Raw genomic sequence first — 20,868 nt, forward strand, 5'->3', positions numbered from 1 at the left:
TGCAATTTCTGAGGCTGGTAACTCTAATGAACTTATCCTCTACAGCAGAGGTAACTCTGGGTCTACCTTTCCTGTGGCGGTCCTCCTGAGAGCTCGTTTCATCATAGCACTTGTTGGTTTTTGCGACTGCAAATGTCACATATTGACTGACATTCATGTCTTAAAGTTTTGATGGACTGTCATTTCTCTTTGCTTATTTGAGCTGTTCTTGCCATAATATGGACTTGGTCTTTTACCAAACAGGGCTATCTTCTGCATACCATCTCTACCTTGTCACAACACAACTGATTGGCTCAAACGCGTTAAGAAGGAAAGAAATTCTACAAATGTACTTTTAACGAAGCACACCAGTTAATTGCAATTCATTCCAGGTGACTACCTGATGATGCTGGTTGAGAGAATGTCAAGAGTGTGCAAAGCTGTCAACAAGGTGGCTACTTTGAAGAATCTCAAATCGAAAATATATTTTGATTTGTTTAACACTTTTTTGGTTACTACATGATTCCATAAGTGTTATTTCATATTTTTAATATCTAGAAAATAGTAAAAATAAAGAAAACCCTTGAATGACTCAGCGTGTCCAAACTTTTGACTGATACTGTATATACCCTAGGTCTATTAGATGATATATACTTATAATGTCTGGTTACATATAATTTGCTCTGTTAAATCTACCCTTCAGCAAGACTTAAATAGCAACAGTGAATCTATGTAGTTATTATTTAGTTATTAAGAGATCTCTTAATAATCATTCTCATGATAGCACATTGGTCGTAGTCAGTCATTGACAAATATCAAAGCTAAGCAGGACTTGCTTTAAACCCTGGATGGAAGACCAAATTAATAGCTGTATATAGATCAGCTTTCCAGTAGGAGGTGCTGTCCAGCCTATAGTTTTTTTCTGAGAGTGGATAGAACATTGAAGATCTGACGTTGTTTCAAAAGTACAAATTCAACATATTTTATACGAGCTTTGTCTATGTTGAAAATTCGTTCCCATGATTACAAAACAACAGTTGATTACTTTTTTCAAATCCAATTCATTTTCCAATGTAGATTACATTAAAACAATGTTGATTCAACCAGTTCGTGCACAGTGGGATGTGACAACAATAACACAAAAGCAAACAGAAATGATCTGTTGCCATGGAAGTTGCGAATCCTGACATTTTGCTTTGGCACTACTGTTTCATGCGCACACACACATGTGCTGCAGTCTCCCACATGCACACACACAGAACTCACATATTGGTTGCAGGTGTTGTCAGACAGACAGGAAGGTCAACAGATACTTCTGGGCTAGGTGAATACAGATCACAGGTACCCAGAGTGCTTTGCCCTGGCCTTTAGTCTGGCCTAGCTGTCTGCTGGCTGTGTGATGTCAGGGACGTGACCTTCTGCTCTTTGACCTATCTCCCATCATCCCCCTCAGGCAGTAGGCTCAGGAAAAGTAGGATGTTCATAGGCTCATCTCGTATCAGACATGGGCTTTCCATGCCAAGCTGTGGGCTTTAAATCAAGCCTGGACCTACAGAACTTAGAGAAATCTCTCTTTGGCTCTCATGGGGCAAAAGCTGGTTCACATAAATATTGAGGTTTTTAACATTCAAGACCAATCATTAACTTTTCAATGTAAAAATTGAAATTAAACCAAAATAATCTATGCCTGTTTCACACTTTAATTTTAGCCTGATATATATTTAATAAATGCATGCCATGCCACTACTTGAAATGGATGAACATAAATAAACAACAGAATCACAACACACATATTAAAACTCAAAAACCAGGACTGTCAATCAATGAGAGCATGCCTAATTAAAAGCAAAGAATTAGCTTATGAAAAGCAACTGCAAAACAAATACATTTTAGTCCTCTATCAGCCAGACCAGGCAGACAAACAGTGACCTTCACTGTCATCATCATCATCATCGTCATTATGTTGTCGTCATCATCATCATCATCATCATCATCTCGACAGCAACACTATTACTGTTTTATCCGACCGCTAGCACCATTATCATAGTGATTTGCTTAGCACTCATCACTGCTCAGTGTGACTAGTTGTTCAACTCATGACTGTAGCTAAAAAAGAAGACCAGCAGTTTGTGAATAAATTATGTATTCAACTGCATGCCTGAATCACTAATACATTTGGATGCATTTGTCTGAGGTTGTTCTAAGTGAAGGAATAGGAGATGAAACAATCGCATCTTCAAACTCAATGACAGGAGGCTTAAGCAGATAAATTACACCTTTCTTCTCAGTCAAAGCACTGAGTCTGCCGGGGAGAAGGACCCTTTTTTTGTTGTTTTTTTTGCCTAAAATGACATACCCAAATCTAACTGCCTGTAGCTCAGGACCTGAAACAGGGATATGCATATGCTTGATACCATTTGAAAGGAAACACTTTGAAGTTTGTGCAAATGTGAAATTAATGTAGGAGAATATATCACATTAGATCAGGTAAAAGATAATTCAAACAAGAAAACATGCATTTTCTATTTTTGTTTTTTTTCCATCATCTTTGAAATGCAAGAGAAAAAGGCCATAATATAATATTGCATTTTAGGTGCAATTTAGATTTTGTATGCGCTAATGCTAATCACATTAGCACACGTTAGTTCAACCGTTACGTTATAGGGACACCGATCCCATAGACGTCAATGACTCACCCAGCGACTGAAGAAAGGAGTGCAGAAACTCAATAATAAGAGGATATTCTAGGGGGAGAGGCGCAAGGCAATACCCTCACTTCGAATCAGAATTTTCAGGAATAGCACATTTAAATCGCCTTAGATTGCCTGGTTTATATGCTGAGTGTACATAACATTAAGAACACATGCTCTTTCCATGAGATAGACTGACCAGCTGAAAGCTATGATCCCTTATTGATTCCCACCTGTTAAATCCACTTCAATTCCTGTAGATGAAAGGGAGAATACAGGTTAAAGAAGGTTTTTAAGCCTTGAGACAATTGAGACATGGATTGTATATGTGTGCCATTCAGAGGGTGAATGGGCAAGACAAAAGATATAAGTGTCTTTGAACGGGTATGGTAATAGGTGCCAGGCACACCGGTTTGAGTGTGTCAAGAACTGCAACAATGCTGGGTTCTTCACGTTCAATAGTTTCCCGTGTGTATCAAGAATGGTCCACCACCCAAAGGACATCCAGCCAACTTGACACAACTGTGGGAAGCATTGGAGTCAACATGGGCCAGCATCCCTGTGGAACCTTGTAGAATCCATGCCCCAACGTATTAAAGCTGTTCTTTAAGTCAAAATGGGGTGCAACTCAATATTTAGAAGATGCTCCTAATGTTTTGTACACTCAGTGCATATCATATGCAGTGATATCACTATTAATGCTGTACTGATAAGATGGAGAGATTTGTGGCAGACTTTTCTGTGGTTTTTGTAGACTGTGGTGTAGTGGGGATGACTGAGACTAATCTGTGTTTGCTTTCCTTAGTTTGGCCTCAGTGTGTTTATATACTCGGTTTATATCCACTCCCAAATTACATGATTGGTTGGACCGGATGGGGAAGGATGGGGTGAAAATAGCATTGTGTGAGGGAAGTGGGATCTTTGTCCATAGAATCGGTGTGTGTGTTCATTTTTTTGTGGATGTATCTTTCTGTGTGCCTGTTTTTCAATATTTTTTCTTGTCAGAAATGATTAATGCTTCAAGAGTATTGTTGGTGTAGTGAGAGTGAGTAGTGGAAGTGTGAAATCAGCTTGTATTGTCTCTGTGCATGTGTATTTGTACATAACATGTATGGATACTCTAAGTACAGATGCTGTATCTTAATTAGATAATCCTATTTTTGCAGTAATCTTCCTGCCCAGCAGGAAATGCAAACTTGTAGTGTATTTCAGGTTTTAAAAGGCTTCTAAAGTTTGTATCATCCCTCACAAATAATGTCCATTAATGTCCTGTTGCTGCAGGATTATTTTCCAGTTGTGTGAAACTGGCTCAAATTAAGATATGGAATGTGTTTATTCATGTGTGGCTGTATACTGTATGTGGAAAGTATGATGAGTTAGACTTGTGACTTTGTGCTACAGTATTTTGGGCTGTATTGGGTTTTGTGTTTGTGTGTGTGTGAGGATGTGTACTGTAAAGTTATAATGTGTGTATTGTGGCCATAAGGACAGATGTGAAATCGACTGTGACAGCATCCTCACATGCTTAAGGGGCCTGTCAGGGACCCGCTAGCACTGTGGATGCAGCACCGCTCTCCACACAGACACACACACACACAGACTCATACGCACATACACATACACAAACACACACACATACACATACACAAACACACACACATACACATACACAAACGACATCTCTAATTAAGGCTGAGTGACGGAACGGCCCAGAAGACATCCCGTTTTCCCTCCCATATGTCTGTGGGTCTGACTAACACATCCCGCTGGCTGGGAATAATCCCTGTACCCAAGGTGAGAGGAGTCAGTGTGTGAGCAGCTACAGGGATGGGAGGGCTGGGAGGGCTGTTTATGCAGTCTTTTTGGAAATATATTTGACCGATTCTGTTTCATTCCTCAAACTGTGACTCCCAGTGTAAAAGCATCCTGTGAATTTAATAACCCAAGGACAATGACGATACTTTTCACTGAGATGTGTTATGGAGGTCATGTCATGTTTTCTTTCATTGTCATCGCCTAATCATTGGATGCTGCTGTAATTCCTCTCGCTAGCCTGCTTCCAGAAAGCTGGGAAGTGTCAGGTCTTCTTGACACCTCATTGTGAGTGATCAGTGCATTTTATGGCCACAAGGCATGCTTCACCAACTAGATTAATCCAATCTGATAACAACAATACAGGAACCACAGCCACTACCTCTAATGCCACCACTTTGGATGCAACTCAGCATTCTTTGTCCTCCAAACACGACGAGTTGAGTTTTTACCAAAAAGTTATATTTTGGTTTCATCTGACCATATGACATTCTCCCAATCTTCTTCTGGATCATCCAAATGCTCTCTAGCAAACTTCAGACGGGCCTGGACTGGCTTAAGCAGGGGGACACATCTGGCACTGCAGGATTTGAGTCCCTGGCGGCGTAGTGTGTTACTGATGGTAGGCTTTGTTACTTTGGTCCCAGCTCTCTGCAGGTCATTCACTAGGTCCCCCCGTGTGGTTCTGGGATTTTTGCTCACCGTTCTTGTGATCATTTTGACCCCACGGGGTGAGATCTTGCGTGGAGCCCCAGATCGAGGGAGATTATCAGTGGTCTTGTATGTCTTCCATTTCCTAATAATTGCTCCCACAGTTGATTTCTTCAAACCAAGCTGCTTACCTATTGCAGAGTCAGTCTTCCCAGCCTGGTGCAGGTCTACAATTTTGTTTCTGGTGTCATTTGACAGCTCTTTGGTCTTGGCCATAGTGGAGTTTGGAGTGTGACTGTTTGAGGTTGTGGACAGGTGTCTTTTATACTGATAACAAGTTCAAACAGGTGCCATTAATACAGGTAACGAGTGGAGGACAGAGGAGCATCTTAAAGAAGAAGTTACAGGTCTGTGAGAGCCAGAAATCTTGCTTGTTTGTAGGTGACCAAATACTTATTTTCCACCATAATTTGCAAATAAATTCATTAAAAATCCTACGATGTGAATTTTTCTAATTTTGTCTGTCATAGTTGAAGTGTACCTATGATGAAAATTACAGGCCTCTCTCATCTTTTTAAGTGGGAGAACTTGCACAATTGGTGGCTGACTAAATACTTTTTTGCCCCACTGTACCTGCTGGAGCGCGTGCTACGGGTGGGTGCTGCTATGGCGACCTGTGAGCTGAGATAAGGCGGGGCTTTACCTAGCAACGACTTGTAGATGACCTGGAGCCAGTGGGTTTGGTGGCGAGTATGAAGCGAGGGCCAGCCAACGAGAGTGTACAGGTCGCAATAGTGGGTAGTATATGGGGCTTTGGTGACAAAACAGATGGCACTGTGATAGACTACATCCAGTTTGCTGAGTAGAGTGTTGGAGGCTATTTGGTAAATGACATCGCTGAAGTCGAGGATCGGTAGGATGGTCAGTTTTACGAGAATATGTTTGGCAGCATGAGTGAAGGATGTTTTGTTGCGAAATTGGAAGCCGATTCTTGATTTAATTATGGATTAGAGATGCTTAATGTGAGTCTGGAAAGAGAGTTTAGAATCTAACCAGACACCTAGGTATTTGTAGTTGTCCACATATTCTAAGTCAGAACCGTCCAGAGTAGTGATGCTGGAAGGGCGGGCAGGTGCGGGCAGCGATCTGTTGAAGAGCATGCATTTAGTTTTACTTGCATTTAAGAGCAGTTGGAGGCAACGGAAGGAGAGTTGTCTGGCATTGAAACTCATCTGGAGGTTAGGTAACATTGTTCCCAAAGAAGGGCCAGAAGTATACAGAATGGTGTCGTCTGCGTAGAAGTGGACCAGAGAATCACCAGCAGTAAGAGCGACATCATTGATTTATACAGGGAAGAGAGTCTGCCCGAGAATTGAACTCTGTGGCCCCCCCATAGAGACTGCCAGAGGTCCAGACAACAGGCCCTCCGATTTGACACACTGAACTCTATCAGAGAAGTAGATGGTGAACCAGGCGAGGCAGTGATTTGAGAAACCAAGGGCTGTTCAGTCTGCCGATAAGAATGTGGTGATTGACAGAGTCGAAAGCCTTGGCCAGGTCGATGAATATGGCTGCACAGTAATGTCTCTTATCGTTGGCCAGAGCGGCGGCAACAAAAGCTCTTTCACTGGGGGCATCCCGGGTGGCGCAGTGGTCTAGGGCACTGCATCGCAGTGCTAGCTGTGCCACCAGAGACTCTGGGTTCGCGCCCAGGCTCTGTCGCAGCCGGCCGCGACCGCGAGGTCCGTGAGGCGACGCACAATTGGCCTAGTGACGTCCGGACTAGGGAGGGTTTTTCCGGAAGGGATATACTTCTCATTGCACACTAGCGACTCCTGTGGCAGGCCGGGCGCAGTGCACACTAACCAGGTCGCCGGGTGCACGGTGTTTCCTCCGACACATTGGTGCATCTGGCTTCTTATTTGAATGTGCGCTGTGTTAATTTAAGAAGCAGTGCAGCTTGGTTGGGTTGTGTTTCGGAGGACGCATGGCTTTCGACCTTCGTCTCTCCCGAGCCCGCACGGGAGTAGTAGCGACGAGACAAGAGAATAACTACTAAACATTTGGATACCACGCAATTGGGGAGAAAGGGGGTGAAATGTAAAAAGGTATATATATATATATATATATATAAAAAGAAGCTCTTTCACTGCACCAGAACATTCCACTCAGAGAGCCAGGGTCTAATGGATGTTGGCACAATAAATCTAGACACGCTGTGGTTGCCATATCTAACGGATCCTCTCCTGCCCCTCTCAGTACCCGCACCACACTTGTGCGTCATGCTGCTCGTTCAAATCAAATCAAATCAAATTTATTTATATAGCCCTTCGTACATCAGCTGATATCTCAAAGTGCTGTACAGAAACCCAGCCTAAAACCCCAAACAGCAAGCAATGCAGGTGTAGAAGCACGGTGGCTAGGAAAAACTCCTAGAAAAGCCAAAACCTAGGAAGAAACCTAGAGAGGAACCAGGCTATGTGGGGTGGCCAGTCCTCTTCTGGCTGTGCCGGGTAGAGATTATAACAGAACATGGCCAAGATGTTCAAATGTTCATAAATGACCAGCATGGTCGAATAATAATAAGGCAGAACAGTTGAAACTGGAGCAGCAGCACGGCCAGGTGGACTGGGGACAGCAAGGAGTCATCATGTCAAGTAGTCCTGGGGCATGGTCCTAAGGCTCAGGTCAGTTGAAACTGGAGCAGCAGCACGGCCAGGTGGACTGGGGACAGCAAGGAGTCATCATGTCAGGTAGTCCTGGGGCATGGTCCTAGGGCTCAGGTCCTCCGAGAGAGAGAAGGAGAGAATTAGAGAACGCACACTTAGATTCACACAGGACACCGAATTGGACAGGAGAAGTACTCCAGATATAACAAACTGACCCCAGCCCCCCGACACATAAACTACTGCAGCATAAATACTTCACGCTGCTCATTGGTTGGCTCCTGCTCCTGCCACCTGTCTCTCCCTAACTTGTTGACTCGTGTTTTGGCTCACGGCCCCACAATTTACTGCTTGTTTCTACAGCACCAACTTGTGAGTTGGTCATCTCCCGCTCGTGTAGTTTATTTGCAGCCTTCGATCCATACAGTGAGCAAGTCCTCCGCTTTCTCTCTGTTTGCCATACTGGTGTGTGTTGCTTGTGAGTTTGTCATTTCACTGGTTCTGCTTGTTTCGGGAAGCGGGGTGCGGGCTGTATTTGGAAATTGCTGTCAAAAAGAGAGACACGGAAACCTAGCGGGATTTATTTGCGAACCCACTGTAGCTCATAGAAAACGTTTTTGGAAACTCCTGTCAAGGAGAAAGACACGGAAGCCCAGCTAGCCTAGCTAGCCTGTAGTTTCAAATGAAGGTCACTAATGCAGCAGCTGTGTTTAGTTTGCTCTATTCCAGGACAATGTGGACCGTACAGACTTTCAATGTGGCAACTGTTTGCCTGCAGAGGACTACAGGGGTGAGTCAGGTACTCTTAGTGAACAAGTAGCTAACTTACTCAAGCTACTGGAGAATCCATGTCCGCCTACTTTCTCCTTCTCTTCTACTCTTCTAGCTGGACGCCGCTCTGGCCTGGTGGGAGTGTCGCCACCGTGTCGCCTCCACAGCCAACGGGCCGGTGCTCTACAGGGATCTCTCCCCGAAGGGGTCTACCCCTTCCCTGGGGAATGGATGACTTAGTGGATGTTCCTATTCTTGACCCTACCAACCACCCAAAGAGGCGCATTACTCACAGTAGAGTCGAAAGAAGCAGCCTTTGGCAATAGGGGCCAATGGGACTCTGGTGCCTTCAATCATAGGGGGCTTCCACTTCTAGATCGGATCTGGAGGTACCTGCGCCCACATCCTCTGTTCTGTCTACCTCTCCGGTAGCTTCTACCTTGGGTTCAGACCTTCAGAGATCCCCAGTCATCGGACCGTGAGGGTGTCTGAGAGTCTGGCCCCTTCATCAGCCTCTATGGATTCTACGGCTGGAAAGGGTCCATTAGGCCCCACCTCCCATCAGTCCTTAAGGGGTGCTTCCTACCGTTCTATGACACCTGCCGGGGGCTGACACTGTCGTTGTCCATATGGGGTCAAACGACATTAGGAGGGCTATCTTAGAACTGCTGAAAAGTGATTTTAAACAAGTGATTTTAGCTCTGGACGATTCCAAAAAGCGGGAAATTATTTCATGCCTGGTACCATTGCTGGGCCATGGCTGTGAAAGATTCAGCAGGCTACTGGCATTACACACTTGGCTAAAAGACTACTGTAGCTCTGTTGGCATAACTTTCATAGATAACTTTGAAACCTTTTGGAAACAGAAGATGCTCTATAGGAATGAATAATCTTAGCTCCTCGATCGTGTCCGCGCATTTCAAGGCTGCTTTGAGACAATTACTTATCAGTAACCTAAGCCCTGCTCAGATAATCCCTACCATTGTGTCACTGGGTTGTCGTAGTGCTGCTGCAAATGTACATTGTCCCAGGGGCATTGGCAGTCATAATGTAAGTAATCTATGTTCCTCTAACTTGTGTTCCTCTAACTCCCCTCAATCCCTTTTTCAATCCTACAACTATTGTATGACGTAAACATGCGAAAATGAACATGAGTTATAATGTTAGCATTGAGGAGGTTTCCCCTAGTAGAAAGTCCATTGTGTGCAGCTCACCCTGCACTATCAGCTCAAACATAAATATCACTGTCGTGTCTACCTCTGATAAGCCTCCCAGTAAAGCAATAAAAACAATCAAGAAACAAGGTTCATGAAAGCTCCAACTTGCCCAGTCAAGAAAAAGCTTCAAACAGCACCGGAATGAAACGCTGCAGAAATCTGTTCAAAAGCAGTATCCAAATCCATCTGATGTAGTGATCATAATATAGTAGCCATATCTATAAAAACCAAAGTCAATACATTTTGCAGTAATTCCTATGTTGAAGATGTAAAGAATATTTGCTGGTCTGTGGTGTGTAATGAGGAGCAACCAGACGCTGCACATTTATTAAATTACTTATTCCAGTTACTAATAAGCATGCACCCATTAATAAAATTACTTTAAAAATGGTTAAATCCCTGTGGATTGATGAGGAATGTAAAACATGGATCAGAGGGATGAGGCAAAAGGAATGGCAAATAAATCGAGGCTGCACAGCCGATTGGCAAATGTACAGTAAATTAGTAAATCATGTGACTAAACTGAACAAAAAGTAGAAGAAAATGTATTATGAAACAAAGGGAAAGGGAAAGGGAACGGGGGATACCTGGTCAGTTGTACAACTGAAGGCATTCAATAGAAATGTGTCTTCCACATTTAACCCAACCCCTCTGGATCAGAGGACAGAACGGGCAGTATGGATGGTGGCATTGCCATGCTGGAGTGTCATGTCAGGATGAGCCTGCAGGAAGGGTACCACATGAGGAGGATGTCTTCCCTGTAACTCATAGCGTTGAGATTGCCTGCAATGACAGCAAGCTCAGTCCGATGATGCTGAGACACACATCTTTTTTTTGCTGAGTTTAGTTATAATCTTTTCAGAAACATCTATGCAAAATATTTCACCTTCTTTATTACTTTACCAAACATATCATGACAATAGTGATAGTAAAAAATCTGTTAAATTTGTGAACATCTAAATCAAGATCTGGGCCATTTAAACAGCTTGCATCCATCCATCTTAAATACAGGTGGAGAAGGGCTATATAAATGGATTGAAATTGTTGTTCTGAGCATATGCAATCTGTCTCCGACGTAAGACTTTTTTTTTTACTTCCACAAAAAAATATTTACTTATTTTAGGTTTAAGGAAGTGTGTAGATCACTTTCTTTATCATGGAGCTATACATGTTTTGTATTCAGATCTTCCTACTCAAGACACATTCAAGGATTGCTTTGAGAGCATGTGCAGGCCTGCTGGCTGGTGTGTTTACGGACATATTCAATCAATCCCTATCTCAGTCTGCTGCTTCAAGATGGACACCATTGTTCCTGTTCCCAAGGAAGCTAAGGTAACTGAACTAAATGACTATCACCCCGTTGCACTCACTTCTGTCATCATGAAGTGCTTTGAGAGTCTAGTCAAGGATCATATCACCTCCACCCTCCCTACCTGATACCCTAGACCCACTCCAATTTGCTTACCACCCCAATAGGCCCACTGACGATGCAATAGCCATCACACTGCACACTGCCCTAGCCCATCTGGACAAGAGGAATACCTATGTAAGAATGCTGGTAATTGACTACAGCTCAGCATTTAACACCATACTACCCTCCAAATTCGTCATTAAGCTCGAGACTCTGGGTCTCGACCCCGCCCTGTGCAAATGGGTCCTGGACTTTCTGACGGCCCACCTCCAGGTTGCGAAGGTAGGAAACAACATCTCCAACCCACTGATCCTCAACACTGGGGCCCCACAAGGGTGTGTTCTCAGCCCTCTCCTGTACTCCCTTCACCCATGACTGCGTGGCCATGCACGCTTCCAACTCAATCATCAAGTTTGCAGACGACACTACAGTGGTAGGCTTGATTACCAACAACGATAAGGCAGCCTACAGGGAGGAGGTGAGGGCCCTCAGAGTGTGGTGTCAGGAAAACAACCTCTCACTCAACGTCAGCAAAACAAAGGAGATGATTGTGGACTTCAGGAAACAGAGGGAGAAACCCCCCATCTACATCGACTGGACAGTAATGAAAGGTGGAAAGTTTTAAGTTCCTCGGCGTACACATCACGGACAAACTGGAATGATCCACCCACACAACCTCAGGAGGCTGAAGAAATTTGGCTTGTCACCTAAAACACTTACAAACTTCTACAGATGCACAATCGAGAGCATCCTGTCGGGCTGTATCACCCCCTGGTACGGCAAGTGCACCGCCCTCAACCGCAAGGCTTTCCTGAGGTTGGTGCGATCTGCACAATGCATCACCGGGGGCAAACTACATGCCATCCAGGACACCTACAACACCCAATGTCACAGGAAGGCCAAAAAGATCATTAAGGACAACAACCACTGAGCCACTGCCTGTTCACCCCGCTATCATCCAGAAGACGAGGTCAGTAGAGGTGCATCAAAGCTGGGGCCGAGAGACTGAAAAACAGATTCATCTCAAGGCCACCAGACTGTTAAACAGTCACCAACAAAGAGAGGCTGCTGCCAACATACAGACTCAAATCTCTGGCCACTTTAATAAATGGACTTAATAAAGACATCACTAGTCACTTTTAAATAACGCCACTTTAATAATGTTTACATGTCCTACATTACTCATCTCATATGTATATACTGTATTCTATACCATCTACTGCATCTTGCCTATGCCACACAGCCATCGCTCATCCATATATTTATATGCACATATTCTTATTCATCCATTTACATTTGTGTGTTTAAGGTAGTTGTTGTGAATTTGTTTGATTACTTGTTAGATATTACTGCATTGTCGTAACTAGAAGCACAAGAGTTATCGAAACACTTGCATTAACATCTGCTAACCATGTGTATGTGACCAATACAATTAGTTTTGATTTGATTTAACAACGCTATCAACAAGGCAGGTCCTACAGGCCCTAGTTGTGTCTTACCTGCACTACTGTCCAGTCATGTGGTCAGGTGCCACAAAGAGGGACTTTACAGTTGGCCCAGAACAGGGCAGCCCAGCTTGCCCTTATTGTACACAGCGAGCTAACATTAATAATATGCATGTCAATCTCTCCTGGCTCAAAGTAGAGAAGAGATGAACTTTGTCACTACTTGTATTTGTGAGAGGTATTGACATGCTAAATGCACCGAGCTGTCTGTTTAAACTTCTAGCATACAGCTTGTGCACCCATGCATACCCCACAAGACATGCCACCAGAGGTCTCTTCACAGTCCCCAAGTCCAGAACAGACTATGGGAGGCTCACAGTACTACATAGAGCCATAACTACATGTAGACCTCATGCAAGCACTAACATTTTATTTAAAAAAACCCAGATCAAAATACATCTTATGGAACAGCTGGGACTGTGAAGAGACACATATTCATACACACACAAATACTCTCTCTCTCTGTCCCTGTTTCTCTCTCACACACTTGTTTTTTGTGTGTGTCTCTCTCTCTCTTCTATTAACTTCTCACTCTCAAATGTCTAATTTCTCTACCACATCCCCATTCCAGGTCAAATTAACCTTGTGTATTTGTTTACAGTGGTGGCCATTGTAATAGGTGTCACTGGAGAGGGTACAGTAGGCTGTGTATTTTCCTCCAGGTGAAGAGGATTTGAGAGCGGCTTACTGCACTGGGAGATGACATATAATACCTTGGGTGACTCTATTGGGCCTCTCCTGGCACGGCAGAGATCACTGAAATACCAGCAGACCTCTCACAGCATTGATTTCTGCAATTTCCCACTAATCTTGATGGAATCACGGCCTTAGGAGAGGACCATAGAGCGTCCTGAAATAGAAGAGTGGTGCCATGCTTTGTTCTGTTCCTTGGAGAATGGCATATTTTTCCAAAGGCAAATTCCCCCTAAGGTGTGTTTGCTTTTGAGTAACAATGCTGTCTTTGGGCAAACATTTTATAATTGTGCTCTTTAAGCAGCCTCACACAATCATGGTTTTGTTTATGCAGCAAATTGGAATATGGCATTTTTTCAATATGAAATGAGCAAGGTCGTGAACGCTGAGGCTGTTGAAGAAATCTCTCGTAATTGACTGAAAAGCCTCTAGTTCCTGGAGGGTGAAAGCAACATAAAGTTGTATTTACAGTCTTCATAATTTGCAGAAATAAAATGTGCATGCTCTCAAGAGAATCACAGACGATTGGCCATGAAAATTACATAAAACATCAGAAATATCAAATCCTCTCCCTGTTGACCAGAATGTATGGTTATTGTCTGTGATTTTCTCTTCTGATATCTCTTCCATGTTCTTTGTTGTCAGGGAGATATGTATGTATTATCCCTCCACTCTGTGAATGTGAGATACATACACTGTGTGTACAAAACATTAAGGACACATGCTCTTTCTATGACTGACCAGGTGAATCCAGGTGGAAGCTATGATCCCTTATTGATGTCATTGTTAAATCCACTTCAATCAGTGTAGATGAAGTGGAGACAGTTGAGACATGGATTGTGTGTGTGTCATTCAGAGGGTGACTGGGCAAGAAAAAAGATTGAAGTGCCTATGAACGGGGTATAGTAGTAGGTTTGTGTCAAGAATTGCAAAGCTGCTGGGTTTTTCATGCTCAACAGTTTCCCGTGTGTATCAAGAATGGTCCACCACACAACGGACATCCAGCCAACTTGACACAACTGTGGGAAGCATTGGAGTCAACATGGGCCAGCATCCCAGTGGAACACCTTGTAGAGTCCACGCCCCAACGATTTGAGGCTGTTCTGAGGTCCAACTCAATATTAGAAATGTGTTCCTAATGTTTGGTATACTCACAAGCCTAGTACATTTTAGGTAATTCGCAATCCATTCCTTATCTATAACATAAAAGAGAGGACTTAAAGCTTCGATCCGTGATAGGCTAAACCAGGTGTTTTGTTACTGTTTTTGTTTTGAGGAAATGAGCATCCAGGATCATGCATAAAGAAAGTATTATTACACACTCTTCTGTTTTATTACACGTGCAATGATTTACGAGTGAAAACATCTGTGTTCATTGTTTGAAATAACATCTTTGTTGTAATATTGCAAACAGAGGTGGCAGTTTCATAGCTATGATATCCAGCTTTACAGGGATTGTTCACCCAAATTACAAAATGGCATATTGGTTTCCTTACCCTGTAAGCTTGTTTATAGTTCCTGTAATTGAAAACCGGTTTGTTTGGTTAAAAATGCCATTGTTTAATTATCTCTAAGTGTCGAACTCTGGTAGGCAGAGGTCAAAGGGGAATGCAATGTTGATGTGACACCTGGTGGCGTGCTTCTGGTTTTAGTTCTTCTCACGCTTGCTCGTCTCAGAAGGAAGGTCAATCGCACCAGGGGACACTGACTGACTGTCCCTGGCCCTGGCCCTGGCATATAAGGTCTAATTTTCTCATTACTGTGTGAGCTCACATAAATTCATGTTCCACTTATGCTCCATCATTATCTTATGATATTTAGATGGGTGTAATATGCTTTTAAAGGGATAATCCAACCCCAAATAAAAATCATGAAACTCTTGTCAATTTCACAAATGCCTATATTCTATCACTGGGTAAAATAATAATTTTCCCCATGAATTAACTTCTAAGTGGTCTGTCTGTGAAATCAGGAAATCGTGTAGGAACGCGTCATAGCTACATGGCTCTCCTCACTGGAGATGGGGATAACACACTGTCACATTTAATAATGCTTTTAAAACAATTACCTGCACTCCAGATTACCAAATCAACCAATAAATTGTCTAGAACTCATCCATCCGTTTATATCGTCATGACAAAGTATACAGTGCATTCTGAAAGTATTCAGACCCCTTGACTTTTTCCACATTTTGTTATGTTACAGTCTTATTCTAAAACGGATACAATTATTACAACTCGAATCAAGTTGTAGAAATATCTCAAGGATGATCAATGGAAACAGGATGCAACTGAGCTCAATTTCGAGTCTCATAGCAAAGGGTCTGAATACTTCTAAAAATGTCTAATTTCTAAAAAAAACTGTTTTTCACTTTATCGTTATGGGGTATTGTGTGTAGGTTAATGAGGACATTTAATACATTTTAGAATAAGGCTGTAACGTAACAACATGTGGAAAAGGGGAAGGAGTCTGAATAGTTCCCGAATGCACTGTAGATTAGTATTGTGTAGTAACTACAATGTTATTGAGCCATCTTCAGTTTTCTGCTATCACAGCCATTAAACTCTGTAACTGTTTTTAAGTCACCATTGACCTCATGGTGGAATCCCTGAGGGATTTCCTTCATCTCCTTCAACTGAGTTAGTTGCACAGAGTGAGACCATGCAACTTATGAGTCCATGCAACTGGTTAAGCGCATTTTTACTCCTGAACTTATTTAGGATTGCCATAACAAAGGGGTTGAATACTTATTATTAACTCAAGACATTTCAGCTTTTCATTTGTGTTAATCTGTATAAATGTCTAAAAACATAATTACACTTTGACATTATGGGGTATTGTGTGTAGGCCAGTGACACAAAATCTCGATTTAATCCATTTTAAATTCATGCTGTAACACAACAAAATGTGGAAAAAGGCAAGGGGTGTGAATACTTTCTGAAGGCTCTGTATTTCGCATAGATGTGCTCAATCTAAAAAGGGTACAAAATTATTCAACTCAATTTCTCTTTCTAGTATCATCTCGCAATGTGCCCTGTGTGTCTGTGGGAAACGTGGGAAAGGGCCATAGCAAAGTGCTCTGTACTCGCTCTGGGCAGAGTTGAACTGCAAGTTGAACTCAGTGAGATACCTCGAAAGGTATAGTTGTTTAGGGATTTTACAGCTAGCTAGCTACATCACATGCTGATGTTAACTTTGGTATTATTGTGTGTAGCTATTTTTGCTTACTAGCTACCTATCTAGCCAGCCCAGAGAAGCAACATTGCATTGTGGGTTTTGTAGTCGACTTGAGCTGCAACATATTTCCACAACGATTTTCAAGTTGCTACCAACTTTGTTATAATGGCAAAAATAATGTTTTCATATTACTGTTATAAACCACTGTTCAACACTGTTAATCATAGGAATGTGTGCATTGGGGTTGATTATCCCTTTGAGTAACAGTTTCAGACATGCCTATAAAGATTCAATATGTTGAGATAGGACATGGAAGATTCAACATGTTGAGGTAGGCAGCATCTGTATTGCCTTGTGCATGGGCCAGATGTATTTCTGTTTGTTTAGTGTAAAGGTTGTTTACGTCCGCTTGTCTCTCCTCTCAGTGCAGCAGCTCTCTGCACACAGTGGCTGCATTAAAACAATGACTAATGGCTTCACACCAGCTCTCCCATTAATTACAAGTCCGCTGCTGCCTGGATCCATACCCTGCGCTCTCATATATGAAACCCAGATCTCTACAATCAATATACCCCAAGGCTAGGATAGGGGGCAGGAGAAGAGGATGCTTCATAATTCAATGAAATAGAAATGACCAAATGCTCCGGACACGCGTGGGGCATGAGTAATCATAGACAAATTCATTTTAGAACCCCGGTAGCTCAGTGTAGCTTTCAATTACTTCAATTACGGGTGCACTTTAGCCGAAGTGTGCATGCTGCGGACATAAGGGGTTGTAGGAGTGGGCAGAGTGAATAGGAGTGGGCCCTGCCACTTCATTCCATCCTTAAGACAGAGGGCAGCCAAAGCCTTCACTGTAGAAAGAGGACAGGAGAACATAATGCAGGGGAAAGTCAATAGATCTCGAGGTTAAGACACAATGAAGCATATCTATTGGAGATTAGGATCATGATTAGATGCTGTATGTCCCTTTCATATCAAATGCTTACAGCATGTTGTGCAGTTGTAATCATTGTACAAGGTTAAATTATTGATTTCTCAGTTCCTTGTATAATAAATGAAACTTGACATGGCTTGTCGTCTGAGTTTGTGTTAAGAGATAGCCACACCCTCTGTTCCTATGTTCCATCATGAGACAGATACTGTAGCACTATTTAGCTAATGCTTCCAATTGTATATACATTAATATAATGAACTATCTAATACCTAAAGTACTTCTGAATTTAAAATCAATTAGGTGGAATGTTTATGGGTGTGGGGTGCTGTTGTATTCACTGAATCAGTTGAATTAAATTGTAAATGTTGTTGGGATATGTATGCCTTTGTTTAATGTGTTTTTCTAGTGTGTTATCCACAACCAAATGAATTCCCCTTCACTGGACGCTAAGGAATCACTTGACTTCACTTGGCTGGTCTGGTGTTTTATGGTTGGGTGGTTATTGAAGACTGTGACCCCACACTGAGGACACCATCCCTGCTCTGCTTAGAAGTGTATAGGGAGAGGAGAGGGACTATCTATATTCTCCATCCTCCACTGTTTCCATGGCATTGAACCTGTCCGATCTCTCTCTCTTTCTCTCTCTCTCTCTCTCTCTCTTACCCTCTCCGTCATTCTCTCTGTTTGCTTTATTTGAGGGAGGTGGCAGGAGATTGGTGACATTTCCACCCTGTTCCTTTCCCTGTCTTGACTCTGTGCTACATGGAGGTGTCTGGTCTCACACCGGGACTTGCCATTCATCTAAGAGTGTGGGGTTTAATCTCTGAATACACTGCCTTTACCTCCTCTTGGGTTAGGAGGTGTAGCTTTGTTCACATTCTGATAAAAATACCACATATGTGCCTGCATTATGGGAAGGAAAGTTTAACTGCAGGTCAACATCAGAAGGAATCTACTGGTGGTTCCTTTTTGGAAAATGAGTGCCATTATTCCACCAAAAACATAAAATTATCACTTTTCTGCATAACGTGTATGAAAATATTTTCAGTGTGCTACACTTTCTCTGCTGATTAGCGGACCAAATGGTTAGCTCTGGTTGGATGGCAAAACCACATTGTATCGTATGGAATATATATATCGTATTCTTTCTTCTCATCCAGGTACGTACGGGCCAGAGGAGGGCTGGTCATCAGCCTACCCAGAATGCAGAGAGAGGAACCAATCCCCAATCAACATCGCAGATCAGGACAGCAAGGTGTCCATGGAGTATCAGGAGCTAGCTTTGGACGGATTTGAGACAGAGTCCTCCAACAAGACTTCAATGAAGAACACTGGCAAAACAGGTGAGATTCACAGTCCCCCAATGTCTGTTTACCCTCTCCTTCTTTTGGTTATGTATTTACAGTATAGATACGTCTGAACATATTATGACGTACCTTCAGTGCTTTCAGAAAGTTTTCAGACCCCCTGACTTTTTGTTACGTTACAGCCTTATTCTAAAACATATTAGATCGTTTTTTCCTCTCATCAGTCTACACACAATACCCCATAATGACAAAGCATAAACAGGATTTTAGAATTTTTTTGAAATTTATAAAAAGTAAAAAATTGAAATATTACATTTACATAAGTATTCAGACAATTTACTCAGTACTTTGTTGAAGTAAATTTGGCAGCGATTACAGGCTAGAGTCTTCTTGGGTATGACGGTACATTCTTGGCACACCTGTATTTGGGGAGTTTCTCTCATTATTTTCTGCAGATCCTCTGTCAGGTTGGATGGGGAGCATTGCTGCACAGCTATTTTCAGGTCTCTCCAGAGATGTTTGATCAGGTTCAAGTCCGGGCTCTGGCTGGGCCACTCAAGGACATTCGGAGACTTGTCCCAAAGCCTGCATTGTCTTGGCTGTGTGTTTAGGGTCGTTTTCCTGTTGGAAGGTGGACCTTCACCCCAGTATGAGGTCCTGAGCACTCTGGAGCAGGTTTTCGTCAAGGATCTCTCTGTACTTTGCTCAGTTCATCTTTCCCTCGATCCTGACTAGTCTCATAGTCCCTGTCTCTGAAAAACATCCCCACAGCATGATGCTGCCACCACCATGTTTCACCATAGGGATGGTGCCAGGTTTCCTCCATACGTGGCGCTTGGCATTCAGGCCGAAGACAGAGGATCTTGTTTCTCATGGTCTGAGAGTCCTTTAGGTCCCTTTTGGCAAACTCCAGGCGGGCTGTCATGTGCCTTTTACTGAGGAGTGGCTTCCGTCTGGCTACCATAAAGGCCTGATTGGTAGAGTGCTGCAGAGATGGTTGTCCTTCTGGAAGATTCTCCAATTTCTACAAAGGAAATCTGGAACTCCGTCAGAATGACTATCGGGTTCTTGGTCACCTCTTGGTGGTTCCAAACTTCTTTCAGGTATTTCTGTTTTTTATTTTTAATAAATTTGAAAACGTTTCTAAAAACCTGTTTTCGCTTTGTCATTACGGGTTATTTTTTGTAGATAGATGAGGAGAAAAATATTGAATACATTTTAAAATAAGGCTGTAACTTAACAAAATGTGGATAAAGGGAAGGGGTCTGAATATTTTCCGAATGCACTGTATTTTTAGTGTAACATTAGAGTACATGAAAATCACACAATGTACATACAGATCTTAGGATCTTGATTTCATCACTCTTATGTTGCTGAGAAAGTTCCTGCACCGCAGGAAATACAGATGAGCTTTGTGATTTACATAAATTAACTGAAAACCCACTCTAACACATGGTTATACTAACAGTATTTTACTTTTCATGTAGCCTACTTTTGGCCAGCTAATAGCCTAACCACTGACCAAGCAACACTATGGACTTAACGTAGAAATCCTGACACTATACTGTAGGTCAAATGAAGATCTTACATCAGTACGTTCAAGTAGTTTAAATGCGACATGCACAACAGTCCAATACAATATTTGTGGTAGGAGTGGATTTTCACATAAGTGATGCCTCCATATTAGTGAATCTGTCATTGGTACAGATGAAAATCTGAAAAAAACTCAATTCAGCAATTCATGGATTTTCCCTGTCTAAAACAGGTATTTTTCACAATTTCTATCTGTCACAAAGATGGATGTCCTCTCTTTCTGCCAACAAATGGAGTTAAAATGCTTGTGGGAGCAGGGGCCACAGGTGGCTGGCATCTGTATTGACAGCAGTCACAACAAGGCCAGCTGTCTTATTAAGGCTCTCTCTGCAGACCTGGGGGAAATAATGTGACTAGTGTGATTTCTATATTGTCAGATATTTTATTATATTAATCTCTCTGAACATAATGTGGCATGTATGAACTGGTGTTGTCCCTGGTCCATCTCTCCCAAGTGGA

General features: G+C 42.5%; 1 protein-coding gene across 2 annotated transcripts in view; it reads left to right on the forward strand.

The window, feature by feature from the left end:
- The window catches only part of LOC135540122 (receptor-type tyrosine-protein phosphatase gamma-like), a 327,471-nt gene that overhangs the window by 205,409 nt on the left and 101,194 nt on the right, over window positions 1-20,868 (forward strand). For both annotated transcript variants that reach the window (XM_064966521.1, XM_064966520.1), the window contains exon 3: window positions 18,670-18,852. In XM_064966521.1, coding sequence (XP_064822593.1) covers window positions 18,670-18,852 — 183 coding nt within the window. The remainder of the gene's footprint in view (window positions 1-18,669; window positions 18,853-20,868) is intronic.

The sequence above is a fragment of the Oncorhynchus masou genome, chromosome 5 (assembly GCF_036934945.1).
Source record: "Oncorhynchus masou masou isolate Uvic2021 chromosome 5, UVic_Omas_1.1, whole genome shotgun sequence".
Taxonomy (NCBI): domain Eukaryota; kingdom Metazoa; phylum Chordata; class Actinopteri; order Salmoniformes; family Salmonidae; genus Oncorhynchus; species Oncorhynchus masou.